The following is a 12,446-nucleotide window of genomic DNA, read 5'->3' as shown; positions in this document are numbered from 1 at the left end:
CAGCACACTACTGCTATTTCTTTGACTTGGGGTCATACCTACATTACTTTTATCCCTAAAAAAATATATCCTACTAATGTTGTGAATTATAAACCCATTTTCCTTTTAATGTAAACCATAGAGTGTTGGCTAAAATCCTTGTAAATAAGATAAAGCTTATCTTTACCTCTTTGATAGGACCTGAGCAAACAGCCTTTATTGTTGGTAGATACATCTATAACAATATTATTTTAGCTTAGAAAGTAGTCCACTCGCCTCTATGACCAAAAATTACATCGTCATTAAAGTTGGCTGTCACAACCACTATGGCTCGAATGGATTTTCCGAAAGTTTTTGTTGATTGGATTTCAGCTTGGATTTCATTGCCGTCTTTCACTGTTTTGATAAATAATTTTTCATCTAAATATACAAAACAATAGAGATATCAGACAGGGGGATCCTTTATCCCCATACCTTTTAGTCCTAGTATTCAAGATTTTTTATGCTCTTATAAATGATGCCATTTTAAACTTATATATTTAACCTTTTAAAATTCATAAGATATTGCTGTTAGCCATCTTATGTATGCCAATGATCTACTGATTTGCATTAATGTCAGTTAGTTATCTTATAATAATCTTATGAATATTCTTAGAAAGTATAAGGGTATTATAAATTTGTGCATAAATTATAGTAAGTTAGAGGTGTTCTTCCCTCCTAGTCTCTCAGAAGAATCCCCTTTTGTGCATTCTCAATATGGCAAAGAGAAATTTTCCTTTCAAATATTTTGGAGCTAAAATCTCGCCTTAGCAATTGTTCCTTAATCAGCATAAGGGGTTCCTTGCCAAAATTAATGCCAAAATTTTGAGATGGAAAAAGGCCATGCCTAAATTCTATACGTGTGCATTTGCTCTCTTCCTCTTAGACCTTTTTGAGATGGTGGATTGGATTACTAAGCTTTCTCGTACGTTCCTGTAGGATAAGTCAAACCATACTCGAGGTCTTAACTTAATTCAGTGGGACAATATTACTAAGTCTAAAAAAAAAGATGAGCTCGCCATTAGGAACCTCCAGATTGTTATATTGTCTTTGGTTGCTAAAAATGTTCTTAACATCCTTAATAAGGATAACTTACCTTGGACAAATATTTTCATTGCTAAATATGGTTGTCTCCACCATTGGAGGAATAGTAAGCCTAAAAAAAGCTCTTAGAGCTGGAAGTTAATCTTCGATTCTATGAGGGCTATTAGGGGTGGCCTCTTTAAAGTGATCCATAATGGTAGCCCACTAATCTATGGGACGATCCGTGACTGGGTTATATTTCTATTAATAGGTGGCCCAATTATGTGAAAATTGATAAGGTCAATATATTAAGAAAGTTAGTGACATCATGATGAATGATATTTGAGATGTTGATTAAATTTATACCACTTTTAACCAAAATATCAGTGAGAAATTTTTTGACATCTATTGTTCTAAGATGAATAAGTTGGATATCTAGGGTTGGGCCTCCCATCGTAGTGGGTTGGCTATAGTCAAAAGTGTTTATGCTCTTTTGTGTTATCCATCTACCTTTGAGCATCCTTGAAAATGGTGGAACTACCTCTAAAAATTAAGTATCCTGTCGAATTTTTTTTTGGAAAGTTTGCCGGAGCAAAATCCAGACTCGTGATATTATTTTTCAAATAGGCCTTGACCTTGACTAAGACTGCCCAAATTGTGGCCTTTTCAGAGAATCTATTTCCTATCTTTTTATGATTTTACTTTTGCCACTAATATGTGGAATGCTATTAGGTTCTAAGTTAACTTGCTCAATGTGCAAATATAGGGAAATGAATATTGGCTCTTCAAGGACGAGAGTCTGGTTGGGTTAATTAAGATTTTTTCAAGGTGGTTATTGCTATCATTCACTAGCAGATATGAAGAAGGAGAAACAATATGTTGTTTAACAACCTCAAAGAGACTGCATATAAGGTTTGAAAATAATTCTCAACTCTACCTCTTGAATATTTCAAATAAAAGTCGTTAATAGTCACAAAACCAACCACACTTAGCCCCCCACATTGATGGTTTTCCCCACCAATAGATTGGGTCAAAATCAATACGGACGACTACTTCTTGCTGGTTGCAAATGTCAAGTGGAGTCACTTTTGTGGCTAGGTTACTTGATGATTCTCCTATTCTTAGTGGTTGCAAATATCGCAAATTTGGCTCAATTATTTTTACTTGAGTATTACCAAAATATGAATAGAAGCCGACTCTTAGATTTTAACTAAAGTGCTTAATAGAGTTATCCAAATCACCTTAGGAAATTAGAGCAATCATTAGTGATATCTTAGACTCTTTAAGAAGATTCTAGTCTTTTAAAATCTCTCACACTTACTAAGATGTAAATCTCGCTATTGACTTTCTTGCAAACTTTAGAAGTAGCTAAGGTTTTGGTTGTACTTAGAGCTTTCCCCTTTTTTTTTGCTTGAGTTTTTGACCTCCTACCTTTTGTAATTGAAGTACCATTTAATTAATGTTCGTTTAATTTTATAAAAGAAAAACAAAATTCAGATTTTATCATGCCACGTTTTCAACCAATTCCCAAAATCCCATTTCTAACATACTGATACGGTGCCGATGGACCTTGCCCTCCGCCGCAGCAACCTCCTCCTCCTCCTCCGGCCACGACCTCACCTAATCATTGACCTTCTTTCCCTCTCCCTTTCTCATTCCTGCTGCTACGGCGACCGACCTTTAACCTCATCTTCTTCCTCCTCCACATTTCACCTCCCTCCTCCTCCTCCTCCTCCCGAATGGGTTGAACCGTTCATCGACCTCTCCGACCTCACTCCTCATCCCCACCCTTACCCTACTGGAGGAGGTGGAGGAGGAGGAGAGCAGCGGTCCCCATCCCCATGGCTCACTCGGATCGTCGCCCTTGTCATCCAATCACCCTCCCACTCCCTCCATTCCCAACTCGACGACTTTTGCCGCACCTTCCTCATTCGTCCCTCCCCTGCCTTCATCTCCCACGCCCTTCGCTCCACCGACCTCCGCCGCCACCCGGAGTCCGCCCTCCGCTTCTTCCGATGGGCCTTAACGAGGCAGCAGCACCAACTGAAGACGAACCACTGCGCCCTCGATTGCTACATCTCTCTCATCGATGCCTTTTCCCACTCCGCCTCGTCTACTTCAACTTCCCCGGCCAATGATCGCGTCCGGGAGCTATTGGCTGAGATTAGAAACCGAGAGGATCTCGTCCTCCTCGCGCCTTCCGCTTACTCGTCTCTGATCCGAAGCCTCGGCGCCCTGGGCTTCGTAGAGGAGATGCTCTGGGTCTGGCGCCAGATGAAAGAGAGCCGGGTTGAGCCCTCCCTCATGACCTACAACTGCTTACTCGACGGTCTTGTCAAGTCCGGCTTCGTCGAATCCGCCGAGAAGGTCTTCGACGTCATGAAAGCGCACGCCGACGCACGCGTCCACCCCGATGTGGTCTCCTACAACACCCTCATTAAAGGCTACTGCAAGGTGGGCAGAACCCAGAAGGCCCTCGACCGGCTCAGGGAGATGCAAACAGAGAACAGCAACAACTTGGCCCCAGATAAAATCACCTATCTGACTCTGATCCAATGTCACTATGCCGAAAATGCCTTCCACCAGTGTCTTGCCCTCTATCATGAGATGGAAGAGAGGGAGTTGGAGATCCCTCCCCATGCCTACACCTTAGTCATTGCCGCCCTCTGCAAGGGGGGCATGCCGTTCGAGGGATTGACTGTGTTTGAAAGCATGCTAAGGAGAGGCAGTGTCGCCAATGTTGCCATCTATACGGCTCTCATCGATTCATTTGCAAAGTGCGGTAGCGAGGAGCAGGCAATGCTACTCTTCAAGAGAATGAATGATGCCGGGCTCGAACCAGATGAGTTTACTTATGGTGTGGTTATCAACTGCTTGTGCAAGTGTGGGAAGATGGATCAGGCAATGCACTGGTTTAGATATTGTTTAGAGAAAGACATCACAGTGAATGCCGTCTTGTATTCTAGCCTTATTGATGGGTTTGGCAAAACCGGAATGGTTGACCAAGCAGAAAAGCTTTTCAAAGAGATGATGGAGAAGGGGTTTGTTCCTGATTCTTATTGTTATAATGCAATCATCGATGCCTTGGCAAAGGCTGGAAGAGTTGATGATGCTTGTGCTCTGTTCAAGAGAATGGAAAGGGAGGGTTGCTATCAGACTGTCTACACATATACAATACTCATTGATGGGTTGTTTAAGAGACATAAGAATGAGGAGGCGTTGAAATTGTGGGACACAATGATTGACAAGGGTATCTCTCCTACCATTGCTGCTTTTAGAGCCCTCTCTACTGGACTTTGCCTTTCTGGGAAGTTTAACAGAGCTTGTAAGATTTTGGATGAAATGGCTCCTATGGGTGTAGTCCCAGAGACAGCTCATGAGGATATGATTAATACATTATGCAAGGCCCATAGATATGAGCATGCTTGCAAGCTAGCTGATGATATTGTGCAGAAAGGCCGTGAGGTTCCTGGAAGAGTTAGAACAGTTATGATTAATGCACTCAGGAAAGCTGGAAATGCTGACCTGGCTATAAAACTGCTACACAGTAAAATCGGTATAGGTTATGATAGATTTGGTAGCATCAAAAGGCGGGTGAAGTTCCAAACTCTTTTGAATGCTTAAAGAGGAGAACCATAGTATTGGCTCTATTCAGTCATTGATCCTCATCATTCACCTTACCTGAAACTTGAGAATTCTCAAGATCAGTCATATCATGGATCTATAGGTGAATCTTGGAAGACTTATTTTCTCTTCACAAGCCGCCTGAAGAAACATAAGAGTGTTTATCAAGATCTTCCTCAAGAAGAGTGGGCAGGTTGAGAATTATGTTTGCAGATATTGGCATATGTTCACCTTTCACTGTAATCTTGATGTGGAAGAAAGTTGTAGAAAATGAGATCAAAACCATGTCTTTTGGAGCTAGGCTTGGTGCTTCCTATTATGTCAGGTACCTGCATTCTTCTGTCAGCTTCTAGGTCGTCTTTACATCCATGCTGCTAAAGCGCGTGACAAATCTTTCAATTTTTGGCCTGAGCAATTAAAAATTTTAAAATCCCAATAGTATTGAATGACTTCTATCTATACTAAAGTGTTTCTACCTCATCAATATCCAGATGGTCTGAAGCATAAGGATATTTATGAGAGATCATTAGTCAATGCCTGAAGTGGTGTCCTTTGAGTATTAGATACCTTGAGATATGCCGCTGCAACTTTTCTCTAGTTGACAACAACTCAAGAACTTCACAACAACAGACATCATCTGATTATCAGGCATGAGAACATTACGTTTGAATAGTACCCCGGAAGAATCATAAGCTATGTACAGACAGTCCAACAACCCGTATCATTAAATACTTCTGTCAGCAACTAGTGTTTTCTTGAAATTTTGTAGATAACATACTCTGCCAACTATGGCGATCTTTGTAAGTTTTTGAAACTTCGTCACAAGCTTTAATATTAGCGGAAGTATCAAATGTGATTGGCAACACTATTGTTGGGGCATCTTTATAGTTGTCTGAATTCTGAAACATAGAGGTTACTCTCTTGATGCTGAATTGAAGTTAATTGCTAACTTGAATTTCAAATTTAGAGAAATTAAATTGAAATTCTGAAGTACCTGATACTTTGATGTGATTTGTAATGTTAAGGAGGTACTTGTGAAATATAGAAGTTTGGAGACTTAATTGCTTTTTGCTTAATATTAAAAAAGACATAATCGTTAATCTTTATATGTAAGAATCCAAGATAAACTCTTGAATGTTTAAGAGCATTAACTTGGAGTCTACTTTCTACAAGATACCTTCCGGCAAATGTTCCTTATTATAGTCTTTTAAGCTTAATAGATCATATCCAATTCTGACCCTAATATTCCTGAAGTGTTTTGGGTTATTGTGATCTTGGTCTTGGTAGGGCTATCAAACTAGCTGGCTGGCTCGTGACCTTAGCTCGAGCTCTAAATGAGCTGAGCTGAGCTCAATTTTTTACTCAAAATAATAATTGAGCTGAGCTAGATTCAGCTTCCTTGAGCTTGGCTCGAATTAGCTCGATATATATATATATATATATATATATTTTAATATAATAAATATATATATTTTATTTAATGATATACATTAATGTATTGTAGCATACTTGGTTATGTGCTTTAACGTCAAATAAAATGATCTGGACTTGAATCCTAGGTTTAATGTAAAAAAATTAATTTTTAATTTGTTGGATCAGATTTTGTCCCATGTTGGGAAACTAAGAAATAAGAATCATCTTTATATCTACCCACCTCTTAAAAAGTATAAATATTGCAGCTATTAAGTATATATATTATATATATTTTTGAAAAATCGAGCTAGCTCGAGCTGAGCCAAGCTAGACATTTCTCAATTTCGAGCCGAGCCGATCTAACCTCAGCTTGCTCAAGCTCGGCTCTTTTACACCCCTAGGTCTGGGCGCTTATTTGTGGTATCTTAGTCTACAATGGAGGACATTCTCATAGATGAACTATAATATCGATTGTAGAGATCCTGATTTCATGGGGCAAAATATGTCCAGCCCTAACCCCATATTCCAAGAGGCTGGTTGCATTCTTTGAACTTCCAAAACCAAGGAACTTCTGTTTTCTTATGCTTAAATTTCTTTCCTTGTACTTCAGCTTTTTATATACAAATCCAGCTAACCTAATCTGTGATCTCATATGGATCTCAACAGACCTTCCTACATTTGATTGCCCCTTAAATTTAATCGACAAGCTGTTTCAATGCCCTTTTCTTTTCTAATATTGGCTCTGGTGTATCTGAGTTATTTACTTTTTCTATGGTTATTTAATTTAGATTTGATATATATATATATCACTAATTACTACAAGCATTTGTTTGGAACTGTGAACACCTGGAGGCTAACAATGACTGAGGAGAGTTGGTCTTTAGACAAATTGGAGGCAAATAAAGCTAAGGCTTTAGTAGCTTCGTTTAGTGAGAAGGAGATTTATTAGGCTGTGTTCTAGATGGCTGAAAATAAAGCCCCGAGGTCTGATAGTTTTGGAATGAAATTTTTTCGTCACTTTTGGGATGATATTAAGAAAAAGATTCTTGATTTGTTCAATGTTTTTTATGAGGGAGAGTGTTACTTGCATAGGCTGAATTATGTTATGGTTTGCCTAATTCCTTAAAAGAGTGGGGTTGATAAGGTGGAGGATTTTAGGCTTATAAGTTTACTAAATTGTAGCTATAAGATAATTTCAAAAGTGTTAACTAATAGATTATGTCAGGTGATTAATGAGTTAATCACGAATTACATAGTGCTTTTATTAAAGGTAAATTCATCCTTGATAGCATGGTAAGTGTTCATGAAATAATTTTCGGGGTAAAAAAATAGAAAACTGAAGGCATAATTTGAAGTTGGATTTGAAAAGGCTTATGATAAGGTGAGATGGGATTTCTGACCGATGTTCTAAAAGGTAGAGGGTTTCCTAAAAAGTGGATTGGATGGGTGATGCAGTCGGTCACAACAGGCTCTTCTGCTGTGAATCTGAATGGGGGGATTGGGAAATATTCTAAGTGTAAAAAAGGGTTGAGATAAGGAGATCCATTGTCTCCTTACCTTTTTGTGCTCATTGCGGATGGTTTAAATAGGATGATTAATAAAGCAAAACACTTTGGACTGATTACTGGTCTTGGAACTGATGTCTATGAGAAAGGTATCATTAATCTTCATTATACTGATGATACTTTGCTATTTCTGAAGGCTGATAATAAGGAGGTGATGGTTTTGAAATTTTTACTATATGAATTTGAAGCTGTTTCTAGATTAAAAAAAACTTTGATAAGAGCTCCTTAGTTTTTCTGGGCAAAAATAAAAGAAAAGGTCAGGAGTGGTAACTTTATTAAACTGCAAAGTGGAGTGCTGAGATAGTAAACTGAGAAGGAAAGACTGGACTCCTGTAATTGAAAAAGTGGAAAAGAGGTTGGATGGATAGAAAGGAAAAATGCTTTTTCTGGGGGGTCGTATTACACTGATAAACTCTGTGTTGAGTGCTGTGCCACTGTATTTTTTATCATTCTTCAATATGCCTGCCTAGGTTAGAAAGAAAATTGATAAGCTTCGTAGAGACTTCTTGGCATGGCATAGCTGAGGCTAAGAAAGGTTATGCTCTGATTAATTGTGACAGAGTTTGCAGGAAGAAAGACTTTGGTGGAATGGGAATTGTAAATCTTCAGGAATTAAATGTGTCTTTAATGGCCAAATGGTGGTGGAGGCTGTTGAACTTTGAGAAGAGTATGTGGGCAGATATTGTTATGCAACGGTATTATCGGAAGTTAAAAGCGCATAAGTTTAAGCTGACAAACTTAGGCAGAATTTCTTATTTCTGGAGAGGTATTCTTCAAACTGGGACAGTGTTCAAGATTGGAGTAACTTGGAAGATGCATAATGGAAAGAAAGTAAATTTTTGGAAAGATATTTGGGTTGGTGATTGCTCTTTGGCCACTAGATTCCCTTAATTATTTTAGGTGACTTGGGATGAAGAGATTACTGTTGCTAAGGTTTGGCCTGATAGAAGAAGATGGAACTTAAAATATAAAAGGGCTTTATCAGAGAATATGATTATGGAAGAGCAGCAAACGATTAACTATGTTTTTGGAAATTGTTTTCAAAATCAAGAGGGGACTGATAAGTTGGTTTGAAAAAAGAGGTATTTTCACTGTGAGATCCTTGTATAGATTCCTTAACAATGGTGGAAGAATTACTAAGGACTTGGAGAAGATTTGGAAGATAAAAATATCTCTCAAAGTAAGAGCTTTCATTTGACTGACTTGTAATAATCGGATTCTTACCAGAGATAATCTAATTAGAAGAGGTTGGACTGGCAGCCTCTCTTGTGCTTTTTGTGGAAAGGAAGAATTGGTAGATCATTTATTCCTGAGATGTAAATATGGGCATCAACTACTGAGGTAGAGGAAGAAAAGTTGTGGTTAAAAAACACATTAACATGTGAAAGAATGGTTTAGCCTAAACCTCAAAATGGCAAAAGAGATGAGAAGATGGTGGATGATATGGCTTAGTGCTTTCTTATGGAGTTATGGCTCGAGTGAAATAATCGGATTTTCAATAATAGTATGAGATCTAGAGAGGCTTTTGCTCACAAGGTAACTATCTTATTTTTCTGCTGGGCAGGGATTTATGGGGAGGAGGCTACAAAGAAGGCTTGCCAATGGATTCAGTTGGATCAGGAGATCGTCAATCTGGAGAGCGCTGATGGAGCAGATCCCTCATTTTGACTTTGGCGTTATTTTGTTAATGAGTTTAAAACTTTATGTTGTCTGGAAGAATTTATTTGCTGTTAGTGCATGTTTTGGTGATAGATATTATAAGCAGGTTAACTGTGATAGATCTTTAGATGTGTTTAGAGACTAGGACCTGTGGTAGGGTCCAATTACTATAACAGGTTAATCTGTAACTTTTGGGTTGATGTGGTTAGTCCTTTGGATTACCACCTTTTTGAGTGTCAATGAAACAAGGGCTACAACCTGCTTAACCAAATATATATATATATATATATATATATATATGCAAAATTCTATTTCTGTGGGGCCATCTCTATTTATGCATATCATTTACTTCTGTGGTGAATTTCAATGCACTAACAACTTCTTTTGTGTCTTTAATTATGAATAGATTGCAAACTTTATCTGGAAGCTCAATATCAACAAGAAGAGGAAGTCTCATGCCAAAAACATAAAGATTATCGGATTCCAGGTACTTAATTGAGAACCTTTGATAATTGGAAGACAATGAAAAACTTGAGGTCATGTTTCTTATGAGTTCTTTCTTGATAGTTTATACTCAAAATGTTAGAATTCAATTCTTCATGATGAATGGATATGATTGATCATGTATTGTTATCCATAATACTGATATGATTCAGACTATTCAGTATCTTCAGGATGTAATTCATCCCATTGAATTTTCAGAAGTCAGGATTTCTATCTCTATGTTGTCTAATCTTAGCCGGTAGAGTCACTTATGCGTGGATTAGTGTCGTAGTTGGATATTAAGGAATGTCTTGCTACCACTGCATAGATTTTATGGTTTCTTGGTTCTTAAGAAGGCCTCAGACTGCTACTTCTTAGAATGAATGACGTATTCTGCTTGCTTCAATAAAAGGAAAATCTAGGCCTTATTCTCTTATGCATGTGACATGAATAAGCTGGTAATATTGGTAATAAGCCCAACTTGCCAGTGTGAGAACTGTAAACCTGTCAATTCTCTGCATCCTTGGATACCCTGCTTGATGGAGAATTCTCATCTCCTCTATTAGGAATTATTCGAACCTGCTACATGGTTGCTAAATAAACTTGGTATGCACTTATAGCAAACCTGATAATCCTCTTTGAAAATTTGTCAAGTCTGATTTAATTTTGAACCTACTCTTACAGCATTCCTGTCTAATTTATAATTTCAGCTTGGTTGATCCAAATTTAAAATATTCTTTTTGTCCCAAAATTAAAGTACTGTAAAACCATTTTCACATCTGAAATTTGCTCTATATTGTTCTAAGTATGATGAAATAGGAAAACACATGCAAATCAATGGCTCTTACTTGGAATTGCCTATTAGATATTTGATGGAAGTCTGCAATTCTTATGTTTTTTTCAGTTCAGTAGTCTAGTCTGGCTTCACTTTTAGGTTTCTTCTTCACTAGAGACATTTTAGTATCAGGGACAATTCTTGTCAAATTTGTTTGTCTTCTCCTGGTATTTGCAGCATGTTAAATCAATATTTCAACAAAATCAGGTTTGCCAAACATCTGATGTGATTTGGAGTCCTGTATGGCACTTTTCTTTAGAAAACCGTTCTCTTCTTCCTACCTAAGGTGGGTAGTAAAGGATTGTCATATAGGTTGGCACGATGTGCCAACCGGCACATAACATGCCTTGGGCCTTGTGCCAACCGGCACATAACATGCCTTGGGGAGCCATCACATGTCATGAGGGGATGCCAGGGAATCCCCTTATCTTGCTGGGTATCAAGCTTAATATATAAAATTAAAGAAAACATCATAAAATTGGAGCTTTATTATGATAGGATCAAATAAATCTACTCCATATGACTGACTTCATCTTTATCCAAATTTTGCAATTACTCATTGGAATTAGGCCCAATTTCAAAAAGATACAAAAGGAAAGTAGGAAAATCATCAAATTTTAGAGTCTAATTGGTGTATAATCCAAGCAGATTTATCTCATATAGGTTGATCTTAAGCCAAACTTCTATAGTTTGTTGTTTGAAATTCCTTAAAATGTCAGTTTCCCCAAATTTTCTGCTACAATTTGAAAATCTGAAAGAATATAGGGGAAAAATCATCCAGTTCAGTTAAATTTTATCGAAGGAGAAAAGTTTTTTTCAAATTGGAGTAATTTGGTGTATGATTCAAATAGATCAACCTTCTAGTGTTGATCACCCTCAAAGTACCACAAATTTGGCTTTTAATTTAAATCAAGTATGTTCCATTTTTAGCCACATGATGCTTTATGCCCTGTCAATAGACTTGTGTTCTTACTTCTATACAGATTGTATATGTTGGATCAATATCTAGGCACTAAAAAGGCCTACAATCTGTTTTCATCCCTCACTTAGCATGGCATATCTTGTAGGATTATCACAGAAAATCCTTGGTACAAAGGTTTCAATGTTGAATCGTATTGATCATAGTGATGACCTCAAAAGCATCTTATATTTTCAAGTAATTAGATGTGCAACAGAAGTCCTCAGAAACATGGTTCCAACTGTTGGTAGATACCTATGTATCGATATTAGCCACTATTGGTATGATTGGGCCTCCAACCATCCCATTAACCTAGGCGTCATCGCGTCCAAGATTAGAACGAGCTTGTCGACGAACCACAACCATCCCATTCTTTAGAGAGCTGGAGTGCAGCCATCTTATCCATTGAAAACCTTTCTTTATTGCTAATCCACGTTACGATAACTCTATCTTCCCTAAGACCTCTGATATTTGATTTGAATCATATACCTAAAGAACCTTGCTCTCAAGACTTGATGACCTGAAGTTGACTTCACTTCAATAAAATGCCTAATCTCCACTGGACCCTGTCGTTGTGGATTCTTGTGCCATAGAGAGATTCTCTGACATTAGCTTGTCCTGAAGATTCCTCTATCAGTATTGGTCGTATCAACCTAATATTACCTGCATTAGCTATATACATAATTTTGGTTTTCCTTTTACGTGAACTACATTTGATTTAATGAGAATTAAATTTTCTTTTATTTTTTATTTTTGAATATATATTTTTGGTTAAAATTTAGGTTTGTTCTTTTGAGTGTTATATTTGGTTAAAGTTCTTAAAATCGAAGGATGGTTGTGTCGGTGGTGGCATAACACTTGGCATGTA

General features: G+C 37.6%; 1 protein-coding gene across 3 annotated transcripts; it reads left to right on the top strand.

The window, feature by feature from the left end:
- The first annotated feature begins 2,487 nt into the window (after positions 1–2,487).
- LOC140801111 (uncharacterized) lies at positions 2,488–9,925 on the top strand. Of its 3 annotated transcripts, none has more exons than XM_073156114.1 (2): positions 2,488–4,990; positions 9,709–9,925. In XM_073156114.1, the coding sequence occupies exon 1, from the start codon at positions 2,605–2,607 to the stop codon at positions 4,663–4,665; it is 2,061 nt and encodes a 686-aa protein (XP_073012215.1). In that variant the 5' UTR covers positions 2,488–2,604; the 3' UTR covers positions 4,666–4,990; positions 9,709–9,925. The 3 variants fall into 3 exon arrangements, with proteins under 3 accessions (XP_073012215.1, XP_073012216.1, XP_073012217.1); XM_073156115.1 differs by lacking the exon at positions 9,709–9,925 and adding an exon at positions 9,208–9,502; XM_073156116.1 differs by lacking the exon at positions 9,709–9,925 and adding an exon at positions 5,157–5,570.
- The last annotated feature ends 2,521 nt before the right edge of the window (positions 9,926–12,446 follow it).

Source organism: Typha latifolia, chromosome 14 (assembly GCF_019914945.1).
Source record: "Typha latifolia isolate L0001 chromosome 14, TyphaL0001v2, whole genome shotgun sequence".
NCBI lineage: Eukaryota > Viridiplantae > Streptophyta > Magnoliopsida > Poales > Typhaceae > Typha > Typha latifolia.
The sequence above is the reverse complement of the archived record's forward strand: the minus strand, read 5'-3'. Positions and strand labels throughout refer to the sequence as shown.

Bases quoted from the DNA above. Each gene is read 5' to 3' on its own strand.
- LOC140801111 (XM_073156114.1), top strand. From the start codon at position 2,605: ATGGACCTTGCCCTCCGCCGCAGCAACCTCCTCCTCCTCCTCCGGCCA.